Genomic DNA, 15,588 nt, shown 5'->3' with positions numbered 1-15,588 from the left:
AAGGCATTACACATGGCAGTATATCGCCAAAATATTGTGACGATATATTGCCAATATGATATATATATTGATGAGGGAATTGGGAGCATAAAGGTACAAACATCATTTTATGAAAATCTATGTTTCTACTTTTATGCTCCCAATTCCTTCATCAACATAGCCAAAATATCGTAACCATATATCGTCTAGTTGATTTCGTCTGAACAATATATCGTCTAACACTATACGATGCACGTTTTTAGAAACGATATCGGGCGGAGCTACTGAGAGCGTGTCCTTGGCGACCAGCCAATGGCAGGAGTGCAACGTTGTACAGTTAGGAAACTGCGGCGCGCAAATTAAACGCCGTGTTCTGTATTTTTTCTTGCGCGCAAGAGGTTTTCATGAAACTCGCCACTTAAGGTTCATCATAAGATGGAGCACAACATTTTGAACCTGACTGTCCAAGTCCCATGAATTTCCGTCGCCTACAGCCGGAGTTATCGTTTCTCGAAGAAACACGGGAAACAGTATGTCTCAACACACACGCACACAATAACCCTTTCATTTTGCTTCAGTCTGTTATTTTCGTTGCCACCGTGTTGACCCCGCTGTGTTGTTGTGTCTTGGTAAAGCTATGGGTGTCAAATTCGGCTGAATATACACAATGACCATTGATTGTTATGGGCGTTCACGAACATTGCGAGTCATTTAAGTCAGTTTGAGTTCAACGTTTTCGTAACAAGGGCGGTGCAAGATAATTATACTCGCACGCTACGAAAAACAGTTGTGAGAGGATTCAATACAGCCCTTATTGATTGATAGATTTGATTTATTTTACTTCGCTTTTCTGCCACTTTTGGCTAATCGCGAAGATGAGGATGAGTGATGATATGATGAAATTGTTGAAGGGACACTTACAAACACCCGGACCGGGATTCGAACCCAAGAACCCTAGCATCGTAGCGCGCTGTGCAATACTGCCTTTATGTTCGATAATTGTGCAATGGTGTGTGTTCCGTGAGTGTTATTAAATTATATCGCGCCGGACACCATGGTGCACTGGTTAGCATATCGCGCTACGACGCCAGGGGTCCCGGGTACGAGTCTCGACCTGGACATGGGTGTTTATGAATGTCCGTTCACCAATTTCATTATATCACTCATTCCCATCTTCGCAATTAGCCAAAATTGACAGAAAAGCAAAGTAAAACAAATCAAATCAAATTAATATGCGTAATGTCGCTGTCTAAACCTAGTACCAGTAGTACAGGCACGAAGGGTAAAATATTACGTTCACAAGACAAACATTTTAGTTTTAAAGTGTATTCTTACTTCACGGAATTGGCGTCGGAAGAAGTGCATGCTGAAACAGTGTTTTCTCATAGTCGAGAACTTACGGCTAAAGCCTGTGGTGTATGTGTGCATACTGTGTTGCGTATTATAAAAGAGGGTAAAGTATCTACCACAGAAATAGGTGAACCCTTATTCAAATCTCCTGGGAAAGATGCCAGAAAACAGACGCGAGAGCGATGATGATGACCTTGCAGTTCCTCTACAATAAATACCTTCAAACTTCTTTCAGGTACGAGTTTCTCTTATATGCTGCAGTGATATGATATAATCCTGTGTAGAATTCTTCACTACATATTTCATTGTTCTCAAATATCACGTGCATGCATTATGTATAAAATGTTGAATATTGGACACAACGAATTATCTGTGTTTCCCTTCCGCTAGCAGTTGGTTTGGCAGCATCGCAAGAGCTCTGGCTGCGTATTGGCTGAACTCATGTTCCTTCTAAAAGCGTACGCCGTATACCTTTTACATATAACTTGCTATGTGCCATGTATTGACTAATGGTAATCAAATAATTTTTTTATGTAAAAAAATCATGACAATCATGGCATAAATAATGCATAATTATATCAAAATTTAGTAATATATGTATTAATCTTAAGACATGCCAAATACAACCCCAAAATTACACCAGGAAATTGCAAATTGCTCATGCCCATAGCCACTTACTGTAGTAGACCTTTACTTGAAAATAGTTCAAAATATGATCCCTTTTCCTAAAGTATTTAACATGCAATTTCTACTTAAATACCAGGAATACTCAGTATATCAAACTGAAGTATAGTTTGTCCACAACAAATTCAAAATGTCTTGCTTGCCCTTTTCTTCTTTGTTCAAGAAACACACTTTTTGTGCGACAAAAACATTGATTTTTTCAGAAATGCAGTAAATCATCCAGAGAAAGTAAATTCCCTGTTCCAGGTTTTCCAGACTGGTAGACACCCAGAGTGTGTCAACTTCCACACACTGTTGTTTCAGTTCAAGAGTGAGTTGCTTCTTTCCACCTAGAAACTGTGTGGTACTACAACATGTCATGAATGATGTGGCATGCTCAGATGTCTATTTAAAACAGCCACTTTGTCGATTTTTAGCTACCTGCTTACTGTATCAGTAATTCTACTTCAGCAGTAACATAAGTCATAGTCACAGAGTGAGGCTTGCTACAGTGAAATGCCTCAGTCAAATTTGACACCCACTTAAACTCTCTGTGCCACTCATAAACTCGATGAAGTGCTACACATGCATGTCCTACTACCTCTTTATCCTGCAATTATCTTTCTCATCCTCACTATCCAAGAATCGGATAACTAAAGTTGTTCCTCTCTCGTGTATGCTTTCAAGGTAACAAACATCTTGAATTGTGCTTGCTGATGTCATATTTCACATTTCCAAGTCTGTACTAGTGCTGGACGATATATCATCCAGATGATATATTGATATATCATCCAGATGATATATCGCGATATTGAAAAAAATATCGTCCAGACAATATCAACTAAACAATATATCGTCACAATATTTTGCCAATTTTGTGCCGTCTTTTCTTAGTACAGAACAATATAATACCCCCACTTTTTTATCCCGCCAACAATTGATAGCCATGCAAACATCATTGAGGCAAAATTTTCTCTCTCGTTGTTGCACGGGAAGTAAAGAATTTTTGTTCTCATTTCTTTGCCTTTTTCGCTTTTCACAAAAATCAGTCAAAAGTAAAAATAAAATTAGGTACATTATAGCCCCTATTCTACGCTATCGGGTATGGAAGAAATTCGAGAGTACTGTTGTGCATATTTTTGTCTTTACTGGGAATATTTCTGCATTTTTCTGACATATTTGTAATTTTTCGTGACATATTTGACATAAAGTCCCGGGCCCTAGTAATGAGCAGTGGTCAGAAGTAGCGAGCTACTTGTAGCGTCGCTACTGTAGCTAGCTACAAAATTTTTAGCGGTAGCTGTAGCGACGCTACAGTTTGAAAATTGTAGTTGTAGCGGTAGCGAAGCTACAAAATTCCTGTAGTTGTAGCGAAAATTTTGCTACAGCTACATTTTTTCTTAGCATTTTGAGATGAATTTTGAATGTGGCAACAGCGTCAGAAAAGATCGACAGTAACCCTTAATTTTGCAGGAGGTTCATAAAGACAGTATATTTCATGGAGATACAGATTATCTAGATTGTAGATTATAGATATCTGCGTAATTGATTTAATTAGTATCTGAATAATTCAGATATCCAGATAACTAACTGACATATATGAATATATTCCTGCTAACAGCTACGTTTTTTTAGCTGCATCGCTATTTTGGGGAGAAACATGCCTCGTTTGCTGCACCACTGGAAAAAAGTGCCTCGTTTGCGTCACCCCCGGAACAAATCCTGTGGATATTCATGGTGTAAGAGACACCAAAATGTCATTAATTGATGTGTAAGACACAACTTGCAGTGCAAAAACGAGCGATGGATTTTCCATTGCACTGACAAGGGAATAGTGCCAGCAATAAATGGCTAAGTACGTTAACAGCATTGATCATCGTCAGTATATAGGATCTCACCAGCAAGAAATTATTGTTACATGAATGATAGAGGTTCTGGAATTACAATTATTTTCGCGATAGTATTTGTTCACAAATTTTAAAATTACAATACGTTTAGACACTCAGGTTTATGACGCTCGTGTGGATAAGGCAACTAACAACCCGTTAAGTTAATGATAGTTATTTGGAAACGCGTGGTAATTATATCCCTGTTAGTGCCTATTCCAAACAAGGGTCACAAACACCTTTCGACGCTACGTTTCCGTTGAGTAAACAAGTTCCAAAACATGCAAACCAACAACAGAAAGGCAACGTCGCGTTCCGCTAAACGCAGGAATCCGAGGAACGGTCAAAATCACGAAGATTCCGTTCCAATTACTACTAGGCTTATTTATATTGTCAACAGCAATGTTCCTGTAACAAATGATTACGTCAAAAATACTTATTCACTATTAATTCACTTAATACTAATTGACCAACAGATTGAATAAAGAGGGGAAGGGGGGAGAGAAAGAACAGTCAAAAAGTTGTAAAAATGACTTTAACCATTCGAGGACAGTATCCTGGTTCCTATTCAAGAAAACATATTTATACATACATATATATTGCTTTTCATTCAATGTGTTCAATTTAACTCTAACGGAATAAAGCGAAAGATAAAGGAAAGAAGACTTCAATTTTAATCTCCTGTTTATTTCAACAATTTTAATTTGTCTTGACTTCCTAATAACACATGAAATATTCTTACATGACCCTCAACTTCTCATTTTAAAAAAGAGGGGAAATAGTCTTTACAAAAACGAGTGCAAGGAAACAAGCCCAATTGAAATTCAACGTTTCAGTAACTGTATTGCTTAACAAGAGGCAATGCAATGCCAATAACAATCTACAGAGGTGTTTCGCAATAACAAATCAGTCCTTAACATCTACGTACAATCAAGTATAGGTACCCTACATGTACATATGTATACTTATTTACCGTGCATGGCTTTGAGGCTACTGCGTAAGGTGTTGCGGGGATATGACTTATTAAAGTGGAGAAAAGGGGGGAGAATTAGAAAAAGGGAGGCGTATTGTCATTTGACAAGCTTGATTTTAAAACTGTTGTTTCCTGTCTTTTCGCAGGGTCTACACAACAATTCCTTGCGTAATAAAAGTTTATTTTCTTTTGTCACAATTGATTATTCAGTCTCCGAAAGGGGCGTGTGAATAGAGATCTAATCGATCTTTCTTTGGGATTAGACGGTTATACGAAATATTGTAACAGAAATGTCTAATGCTTCGTGTTGGACGTACTTTCACTTAGTATCATTCTCAGTTCCGAAAATACATACATAAATAATTAGTGTTCACTTTTCGGAAGCACTGTACCAGTATATTCGGCACGTTAATTCACATCCAAGAGTCAAAAAGGGGTAGAAACAGTAATATATTGGAGAAAGAACTCCGAACAAACAGCTTGCTGAATAATCGCACAAAAAGGGGGGGGGAGTAATTGTACAGTTCAAACAGGGCAAGTCGAAAACAGGATCAAAGAAATCTACAAATGTCCACTTTACCTTGAAGCAATCCTTCTGATGGTCCTTATCACAATCGCAAGCACATGGCATGGACTACACAAATGCATTCGTGCGGCTCTTCACGACTCAAGAAATCGTGGCTTCCAAAGTTGTATTCCAATCTCACCATGGGAAATGCGTGGGCGAAGGAATTGCGTACAGGCTAAGCGACCCTGCTCCGCTGCTAGCTGACTGTATGTGTCTGTTTCGAAGACCGGATGCGAACTGTGTTGCTGACGATCGAGAATCGTGCAAGAAAAAAAAAAAGGGGGAGGGGAGGAGAGTATAGTTTAGCGTATCTACGACAGATGGCAACACCATCTAAATGTCGTAGCGCTATCGTATTTTGCGGTGGAGATTATTTTCTCCGAAAATAAACTCTATAGACGTACAAAAGTACGAGTAACATTCCCAAATTAAATATATAATATTTGGAATGTTACAAACTCCCGGGCCCTGGGAAAAGAAAGAAAAACTGCCCGCAAAATAAAGTAACATTGGAAAATAATGGCCTAAACGACCAAGTAGCTTCAAAGTCTTACAAGACAAGAGTTGCACTGAAGTTATGAAAATATGCATAAAACAAACACCCTTAACATATATATATGGTATAAAATGACCATTTGCTCAGCTTTAACGCAAAATACAGGTATGAGCAAAGAAATACAATTAAAATAGAAATACACACCAAATATGTACAATCCCCCAAAATGAACCTGCAAGGAAAAAAAAACAATCCTAAGAATTTACCTATGATACCTAGAACCAAAACACAATAGAAATATCAAACTCAGAGTATAACACCCATAATAGTTAGATTAATATCAATAGTGGCAAAATGAAATCCATCAAGGTATAATAACATACCGGTTAAAAATGCTTACATAAATATCAACAAAGATGATATATCAAATTCCACAAGACATATAATTTAAGCTTGAACTCCATATTGGCCATCCCGGATCCAATATTGCAAAGAGATCATACACAGGCAAAATGACCAATTTCATCACATTTAGATTAAGTATCAAAACAGATAGCACAAATGTTTTCAAACTGGACGACGCCAGAACACAGAAAAATATCAACAAAGATGATATATCAAAGTCCAGAAGACATATAATTGATCCTTTTAACTCCATATTGGCCATCCCGGATCCAATATTGCAAAGAGATCATACACAGGCAAAATTACCAATTTCATCACATGTAGATTAAATAGCAAAACAGATAGCACAAATGTTTTCAAACTGGGCAACGCCAGAACACAGAATCACCACCAGGCAAAAGCTTACACAAGAATTAAAGCGATGCGCAACACTACGAAATGTTCCGAGGCGTAATACACACTCGTCGCAAGATGGTCACACTAGCAAGGATGCAACGGAAATCTCCCATGGCGTAATTGTAGTATAGAAGTAGCCTCGTGAAAATATGAAAAAAAGAAAAGGAAAGGAATCAAATCAAGAATAATAAAGGTAGAAGTTAGAAAGAGAAACAGGAAAGTTAAGACTACACCCTACAGCAGGAAGGAATAGAAGGAAGTAGCATCATTACAGAGCGCATGCATTACAAATACTTGTGATGAATCAAAATACCCAAGCTATAGACAATAATAATTTTACATAATATCACTCCATACACATTATATTGAAAAATAGACAGTTATAAGGATAATACACTTAACAACAACAATGGATATAAATATTAGCATAACACCCTTACATCTAAGACACTTCTTATGTTGACAATTTAAATATTGGAAAAAAAAAAACCCAAAATGTTGATACATAAGTAGGTCTAGGGGGCAGGAGAATTATGTAGTGTCTGACCCACCTGGGTATATAAATGGGAACCCCATTAGGAGGAGAGATTCAATAGCCATCAGATCCAAGGCAAGGATTTTATGAAGAAGGGTCAAAAAATTATATAATGGGGTAAGAGTCTCACCGGTGATGGGAGACACACCTTTAAACAGAAAGGAGGCCGACTGGAAACGAATTGTTTCTCGTAAAGGCGAAGAATTTTGTGGAAGAATGACACCTTGAAGGAAATCCAAGACAGAGGGAGAAGGGGGGGGGGGTAATGTTGATTGTTCATACGGGGATGGTACATCAATAGTCATTATGTCAAAAAAGGGGGAAAAAAAAATACAAGAAAAATAAAGTAGGGAAAAAAATTTTGGGAGGGGGGGTGTGAAAAAATTTCTTCTTTCTGCAAAGTTACTTGAAAAAGGTAAAGTAAATCGCTAAACCTGCTCTGCTGCCAAAACTTTATGACGCTCGTGTGGATAAGGCAACTAACAACCCATTAAGTTAATGATAGTTATTTGGAAACGCGTGGTAATTATATCCCTGTTAGTGCCTATTCCAAACAAGGGTCACAAACACCTTTCGACGCTACGTTTCCGTTGAGTAAACAAGTTCCAAAACATGCAAACCAACAACAGAAAGGCAACGTCGCGTTCCGCTAAACGCAGGAATCCGAGGAACGGTAAAAATCACGAAGATTCCGTTCCAATTACTACTAGGCTTATTTATATTGTCAACAGCAATGTTCCTGTAACAAATGATTACGTCAAAAATACTTATTCACTATTAATTCACTTAATACTAATTGACCAACAGATTGAATAAAGAGGGGAAGGGGGGAGAGAAAGAACAGTCAAAAAGTTGTAAAAATGACTTTAACCATTCGAGGACAGTATCCTGGTTCCTATTCAAGAAAACATATTTATACATACATATATATTGCTTTTCATTCAATGTGTTCAATTTAACTCTAACGGAATAAAGCGAAAGATAAAGGAAAGAAGACTTCAATTTTAATCTCCTGTTTATTTCAACAATTTTAATTTGTCTTGACTTCCTAATAACACATGAAATATTCTTACATGACCCTCAACTTCTCATTTTAAAAAAGAGGGGAAATAGTCTTTACAAAAACGAGTGCAAGGAAACAAGCCCAATTGAAATTCAACGTTTCAGTAACTGTATTGCTTAACAAGAGGCAATGCAATGCCAATAACAATCTACAGAGGTGTTTCGCAATAACAAATCAGTCCTTAACATCTACGTACAATCAAGTATAGGTACCCTACATGTACATATGTATACTTATTTACCGTGCATGGCTTTGAGGCTACTGCGTAAGGTGTTGCGGGGATATGACTTATTAAAGTGGAGAAAAGGGGGGGAGAATTAGAAAAAGGGAGGCGTATTGTCATTTGACAAGCTTGATTTTAAAACTGTTGTTTCCTGTCTTTTCGCAGGGTCTACACAACAATTCCTTGCGTAATAAAAGTTTATTTTCTTTTGTCACAATTGATTATTCAGTCTCCGAAAGGGGCGTGTGAATAGAGATCTAATCGATCTTTCTTTGGGATTAGACGGTTATACGAAATATTGTAACAGAAATGCCTAATGCTTCGTGTTGGACGTACTTTCACTTAGTATCATTCTCAGTTCCGAAAATACATACATAAATAATTAGTGTTCACTTTTCGGAAGCACTGTACCAGTATATTCGGCACGTTAATTCACATCCAAGAGTCAAAAAGGGGTAGAAACAGTAATATATTGGAGAAAGAACTCCGAACAAACAGCTTGCTGAATAATCGCACAAAAAGGGGGGGGAGTAATTGTACAGTTCAAACAGGGCAAGTCGAAAACAGGATCAAAGAAATCTACAAATGTCCACTTTACCTTGAAGCAATCCTTCTGATGGTCCTTATCACAATCGCAAGCACATGGCATGGACTACGCAACTGCATTCGTGCGGCTCTTCACGACTCTAGAAATCGTGGCTTCCAAAGTTGTATTCCAATCTCACCATGGCAAATGCGTGGGCGAAGGAATTGCGTACAGGCTAAGCGACCCTGCTCCGCTGCTAGCTGACTGTATGTGTCTGTTTCGAAGACCGGATGCGAACTGTGTTGCTGACGATCGAGAATCGTGCAAGAAAAAAAAAAGGGGGAGGGGAGGAGAGTATAGTTTAGCGTATCTACGACAGATGGCAACACCATCTAAATGTCGTAGCGCTATCGTATTTTGCGGTGGAGATTATTTTCTCCGAAAATAAACTCTATAGACGTACAAAAGTACGAGTAACATTCCCAAATTAAATATATAATATTTGGAATGTTACAGGTTTACACGACACTTTCCTCAATAATTTTATCATATTGCAAAAAGTATGTACGAGTTATTGACTTTCCTACAGAAACGACAATTTTCTTTAGTTAATATACATAGTTTTCAAATTTATGTATTTCTCCTACTTTTGCGTCACTTTTCTGTAACTTTTGCTAATCATAACATCATCATCATCATCCTTTGCCGTTTCTATCTCTGACTGGGTCGGCATAGAAGTCAAACCTCTCCATTTTTTCCTGGTCTTTCACCACTCCTCTCTTTCCAAGGTGTTCCAATCTTGTCCTCTTCTCCTAACACTCTCAGCTATCTGCTCTTTCCACCGACATCTTGGTCTCCCCCTTGGCCTTATTCCCACTCCTTGTGCATTGTAAGCTCTTAGTGGTAGTTTTTCTGCATCCATCCTCTTCATGTGTCTGAACCATCTCATCTGTGCCTGATCTATTCTGTCCTGAAGCTTCACTACACCCACTGTCTGTCGGACCTCCTCATTTCTTATTCTATCCCTTGTAGTCTTCCTCAAAAGACTCCTCAAAAATTTAATCTCCACTGAATGCATCTTTTCTTTGTCTCTCTATGTCATTGTCCAAGTCTCTGCTCCATACGTAATTATTGGCACATAGTATGTGTTACATATTACCTTCTTGCATTTCATAGGTACATCCCTGTTCCATATTAATCTTCGAATGCTTTGATATAGTCCACCACCCATTTGTCTTCTTCTGTTTACCTCCTCACCTATTCTTCAACTTTTCTCAATCATGACAATGAGGATGAATGGTTTATTTAATTATTCTCTTATCTATATAGTCTCTTTCTGCCACTTTCGGCTAATTGTGAGAACGAGGAAGAATGATGAGTGATGAACAGTGTGGGGAATGGAGGAGCAGGAGGATCCCATCCTCCCAACTTGGCGTCTTTCCTAGTTTTTGTTTTGAGTCCATTTTATGCATAGATAGCTGATCGAGACTGGATCCTAACCACTATGTGCCTCCGCTGGGTATCGAACCTGGGGCCCTTTTGTAGTCAAAGGGCTCCAGGTACTTTTCATTCAAAATGCTGACTTCATATCAGTCTACGAAAAATGAAATATTTATTCTTAAGAAAAATATGTTGATGTGAACATAAATACATAATCCTACCAAATTTTATTTGTGTATAGTTGTAATAATTAATTTGGGCAACACCCTAATTGCAATATTCATATATCAAATTTGAATTGATATGCCACTTGCATAGGTATGGTATTCTCAAAAACTATAGTAAAAACAAGTAACTGAAGTAACACTGCTATCAAAATTATCGAAAGACGGGAATCATGATAACAAATAACAGAATCTATTTACCAGTAGTAGGGGATTTTTTTAATACCCATATGGTTGTTTTCATTTTTTTTTATGCAGAAGTAGCGCAAAAAGTAGCGAAGTAGCGAGTAGCAAATAGGAGTAGCGTAGCGAGCTACTTTTTGGTAAATGTAGCTGTAGTGAAGCTACATTTTGGAAGAGTAGCTGTAGCTGTAGTGAAGCTACTTTTAAAATGTAGCGTTCTGATCACTGGTAATGAGCACTAGTATATGAATACTACACTAGTGGGACATTTTTCAGTAACTGCCATCAGATAATTAAACATTCCAATTTACAATATATGTAATTAAGGCTCTTCCCAGATAATTATTATTGTAGATATGCATTTCATTGATTTTGACATGTGTAGGAAGTAAAAGTATTGAGATATTTAATGGCATTTGCATTTTTCAAACCAAAAAAATGATAAATTTAACAACTAAAGCATAATTTATTTATTTCAGTCAATGTGTGGTCACGTAAAAGTTGCTCGCATTACCTACAAGCTGGATTCTCAAGATTTAAATATTCAGTTGCTGCAAGAAGTACAAGTAATTTGGAGTACTAACCTGCATCTCAATATTCTACACCTTTTGGAGGAGATTCATGATTTTTATAGCAAAGTAAAAGGTAAGGATAAGTTTTCAAACTTTTTACTACACTGTGTATTGGAAATTTTGAACTCAATCTAAATATTGGGTTGATTCATAAGTTTGTAGCATTTTTTTCACCATGGCTAAAGTATTTTATTTGATACTAATTTGAGATGAACAAAAGACATAAATTAATTAGTAATATATTTTCCTTCATTGTCTACCAATGCTGGGGCAGTTTTTCAATTCAACACCTGAAGAAATCAGCTAATTCGGGGTTAAAAGCGTCGTCAAGCCAAGTTTGAAGAGCATTTTCGTCACCAAAAAAGCTTCCTTGAAGATTGATGGATTGAGAGCTGAAAAGGTAGCAATCCGATGGTGCAAGATCGGGTGGAGTAAGGAGGGTGTGGAATAACTACCAACCAAGCTCCTGGCAAGTAGCTTTTGTCATGTTAGTGGAGTGTGGGTGTGCATTATCGTGTCACAGCACTTGATGCTGTCTTCCTGGCCTACTTGCTGATTTGGTTGTTTTCATTTAAAGTGTGCAGTATCCTGAACCTTACCCATTGAATGCAAATGTTGCACAATGATTGAATGGTCACAGTTCATCACATTGCTAATTCTCGAGTCAACTGATGTGGATCCTCGTGGATTAAAGCATTTAAACTGTCTTCATTAAAGCCCGGTGGTTTTCCTGAACATGGACAAAGGCTTAAGTCAAAAATGCCCTCTTTATAATGACAAAACCATTTTCTTGCCCTGCTTTCCCCGTTGGCATTCTCCCCATACGTGGGACAAATGTTTTGATCCGCTACTGCTGCCTTTGCCTCTATGTTAAACTCACACCGAAGAATATGTCAGAGTCTGAAATGTTCTCCCACCTTCCACCCCACTGGACACTTATGTTCATTAGCTCATAAATAACACAGTCTTTCTTCAAATCTGTAAAATTCAATGCGTATTCACAAGCACAACAATTGATGAACATTTAACGATAAACTCTAACACCGCAGTGTTGCCAAACCAAACACAAACACTACGAACTTATGCATCAACCCAATACTTACCACAGTGGACTCTGTTTAATTCGAACTCCAAAATTCGAATTAACAAGAACATGCATTATTAAAGAAAATAAAACAAAAGTACTGTACTACAGTATAAACAAAAAATAATGAACATGCAGTGGACCTTCCATAAAAATTACACAAAATGACACACGAAAATTCATAGGTTTCCCACTTGTTTTGTCAAGGAAGAAATTGGGAAGAGGAAATACAAGATAAAAGAGGTTAAAAATAAAACAAAGTGTTTTTAGCTTCCTTTTGTTCTTTCATGTACCTGCTTTAAAAGATATTGGAAAAAAATCTGAATTTTAATTTATTTTAACACTTTTACCATTTTTTTATTCTTTCTTTGTTTTCTTCTTTGATAATCCTTTGATCTTCACCAAAGTATCTAGGTTTGAATCGCAGCCTGGACATGAGTATTCTTTGTTAAGTGTTCCTTCATCAATTTAATTTAATCATCACTCATCCACATCATCATTATGATTAGCAGGGTTTCTACCAGTCAAGAAAGTCATGAAAGTCAAGAAAAAGTAAAGAAATCAGCAAGTTGGTCAAGATGTCAATAAAAAGTCAAGAAATTATACTTGTGGTCAAGAGTTTTTGCTATGACAATGACTGATTGATTGATCTATTTAACTTCACTTTTCTGCCCCTTTGGCTAATCGCAAAGACAAAAATAAATGGTGGTAAAATAAGATTGATGAAAGGACAATCACAAATATATAAGGAGGACAACACGTGCCCGACATAAGATTCTGGCTGTGAGGCCAGATGGCAAAGCCTCGCTACTCTGCCAAATCAGTCCAGGATGCATCAATAAGTAAACCAAGTCTAATTCTCTTGTTAAATACAGCTTTAGTTTTCAATCTTTTGGTAGGGTTTTTTCGTAAATAAATATTTTTCTTAATTCCTAATTGTAAACTTTACCTAAGGAGGGGTCGAATAAATAAAGGTTACGGGAAACTAAATAAAAGGTCAAGAATTTTGAATTTGTTACTTCGCTAGTCACCCTGGATTAGCCAAAGGTGGCAGAAATGCAGCATGAAATAACAAAACTACATCTATTTTTCCTTGACATTTTAATGTGTTATTTTGTTCAATTTTCTCTTTTATTCCTGAACTAAACACTTAAAAGCATGCTGTATCCAGCACGTGGTGTAAGAAGATGCACATCTGAGCATTAAGTGAACATAACATTTTGTTTATTGTTTCTTTATTATTTTGTATTTCAGTGTTGAAAGGCAAATCTAAACCATCACATCCAGGTGGGAATTCAAGATCCCTACAAAACATTGTGATTCGTGTCAGAGGAAGGCTCGGCTTTGGTGCAACTTTGTCTTCACAGCACAAAATAATGATTACAGCAGGTAATATAGATATTTTCTGTACACTATTCATACTATTGTATTGTTAATTATTTTATTACTATACTCTGTCCTGGGAATCTCTGGAGCAAAGCCATGCATAGAGGTAGAGAAGGGGAGAAAGCGAATGGGCAGTATAAAGCAGTACACTCTCCTAACAGCTGGTAGTTGCAGCTGCATTTTCCTCTTCATGCACTCACTTCCCCTCTCAACGTGTTCATTGGTCGAGTCCTCCTGGTTGCACAGAGACATGTTTTTGTTCGCTTGGTAAGAGATTCCCAGGACAGAGTATAGTTATCAATTTCTGTAATTAATTTAACGTTGTAGCAATTTAAAGTTCTTTAAGATCATCATTGAAGGAAATAGGAGAAACTAGTCATGCAAAAGGAAACAATTCATATTTCTCAGCCTGACTACATTATCATTCAATATTTAAATATGGCATCATACTTTGAAGAGTATAAGGGTTAAGAGTGATGTTACTGAACAAGCATTATTGCCTATCGTTTACATTAACACAGTCTTTGCATGTAAAATAACATATTTACTCACTTTGAAGAGCTCTATTTAAAGTCAGAACATTGTATCTAAAAGAAATCATTAAATTGTAGATATGTAGCTCCAGTTTCACGGTAAGGAGAAAGAAGAGATCGAGTTATGTCAATCAGTCGATCACACTCCAAATAGAACTCTTCAAGCTGAGCAATCATGTTTAAAACATGCCACACTGCTTTTTTTGGGGGGGGGGGTATATTCATCTCATTCTCACACGTTATACTGTAGTTTGATGCCATCATTCAATCTCTGATGATAATGTGGTCAGGCCTCAAAATATTAATCATTTATTTTGTCTGATGAGAATCAGTGTATTATAATTGCAATATTGAGTAATACAGTTAACTTTTTTCATACAATATTTATGCAGAATTTCATGAAAATAATATTTTAATAAAAATTTTGCATTATACATACAATGTCACGAGCCGGAATAAATTCCTGTATAATGAAAAATGCCAACAGTCCTCGGGTGACAGAGGTCGCCGGAAGAGTCTTGATCAAGAGAGCGAAGCGCAAAGTGTGTTGAAAGTATTTATGAATTATTGAAAAGTCACAGAATGAGAATTTAACAGCGAATGAAATGGATAGTGTATTTTCTCCGCCAACAGTAAGAACACGTGAGCTCTCTTCCCATATGCAGTAGCTATATTCATCTCGTTCGTGCTTTTTTTTCGTACACAAAATGCTAGCGAAGCAGGAGGTCGTGTTGCTTCGGTGTCGTCTTCAGAAGTCCATCTTACCCTTTGTTGAATCACATCATAAAGTGACGTCACGGGGACAAAGTGCCGGCACAATCTTGTATGACAACGAAAAAAAAAATTGCGGAGAGTGCTGTCGCATGTACGAGATTTATTTTCTTTTCTTCTTGCTCTGTGAGTTAGTGGTGCAAATTTTCCTCCATAAGAAAAAATAACAGAATTTATAATAAGAAGTGCAGTTTATACGTGTTATTCAGCATGGTAAATTATTTAGTTGATGAGTTGTTACTATCAGTGTTCGAATTTTCGTCGCGGCGAGGAACTATAAAGAATGATGATGATTGTCTTCGTTAGAAAGTACCTGTTTTATGCTGCCATTG

General features: G+C 37.1%; 1 protein-coding gene across 2 annotated transcripts in view; it reads left to right on the top strand.

Annotated features, from left to right (window-relative positions):
• Positions 1-15,588, top strand: part of hob (bridge-like lipid transfer protein family member hobbit) — a 222,576-nt gene that overhangs the window by 71,528 nt on the left and 135,460 nt on the right. For both annotated transcript variants that reach the window (XM_083124220.1, XM_083124219.1), the window contains exons 13-14: positions 11,390-11,555; positions 13,821-13,955. In XM_083124220.1, the coding sequence (XP_082980346.1) occupies positions 11,390-11,555; positions 13,821-13,955 (301 nt within the window). The remainder of the gene's footprint in view (positions 1-11,389; positions 11,556-13,820; positions 13,956-15,588) is intronic.

The sequence above is a fragment of the Lepisma saccharinum genome, chromosome 6 (genome assembly GCF_977018435.1).
Source record: "Lepisma saccharinum chromosome 6, izLepSacc3.1, whole genome shotgun sequence".
NCBI classification, from domain to species: Eukaryota; Metazoa; Arthropoda; class Insecta; order Zygentoma; family Lepismatidae; genus Lepisma; species Lepisma saccharinum.
The sequence above is the reverse complement of the archived record's forward strand: the minus strand, read 5'-3'. Positions and strand labels throughout refer to the sequence as shown.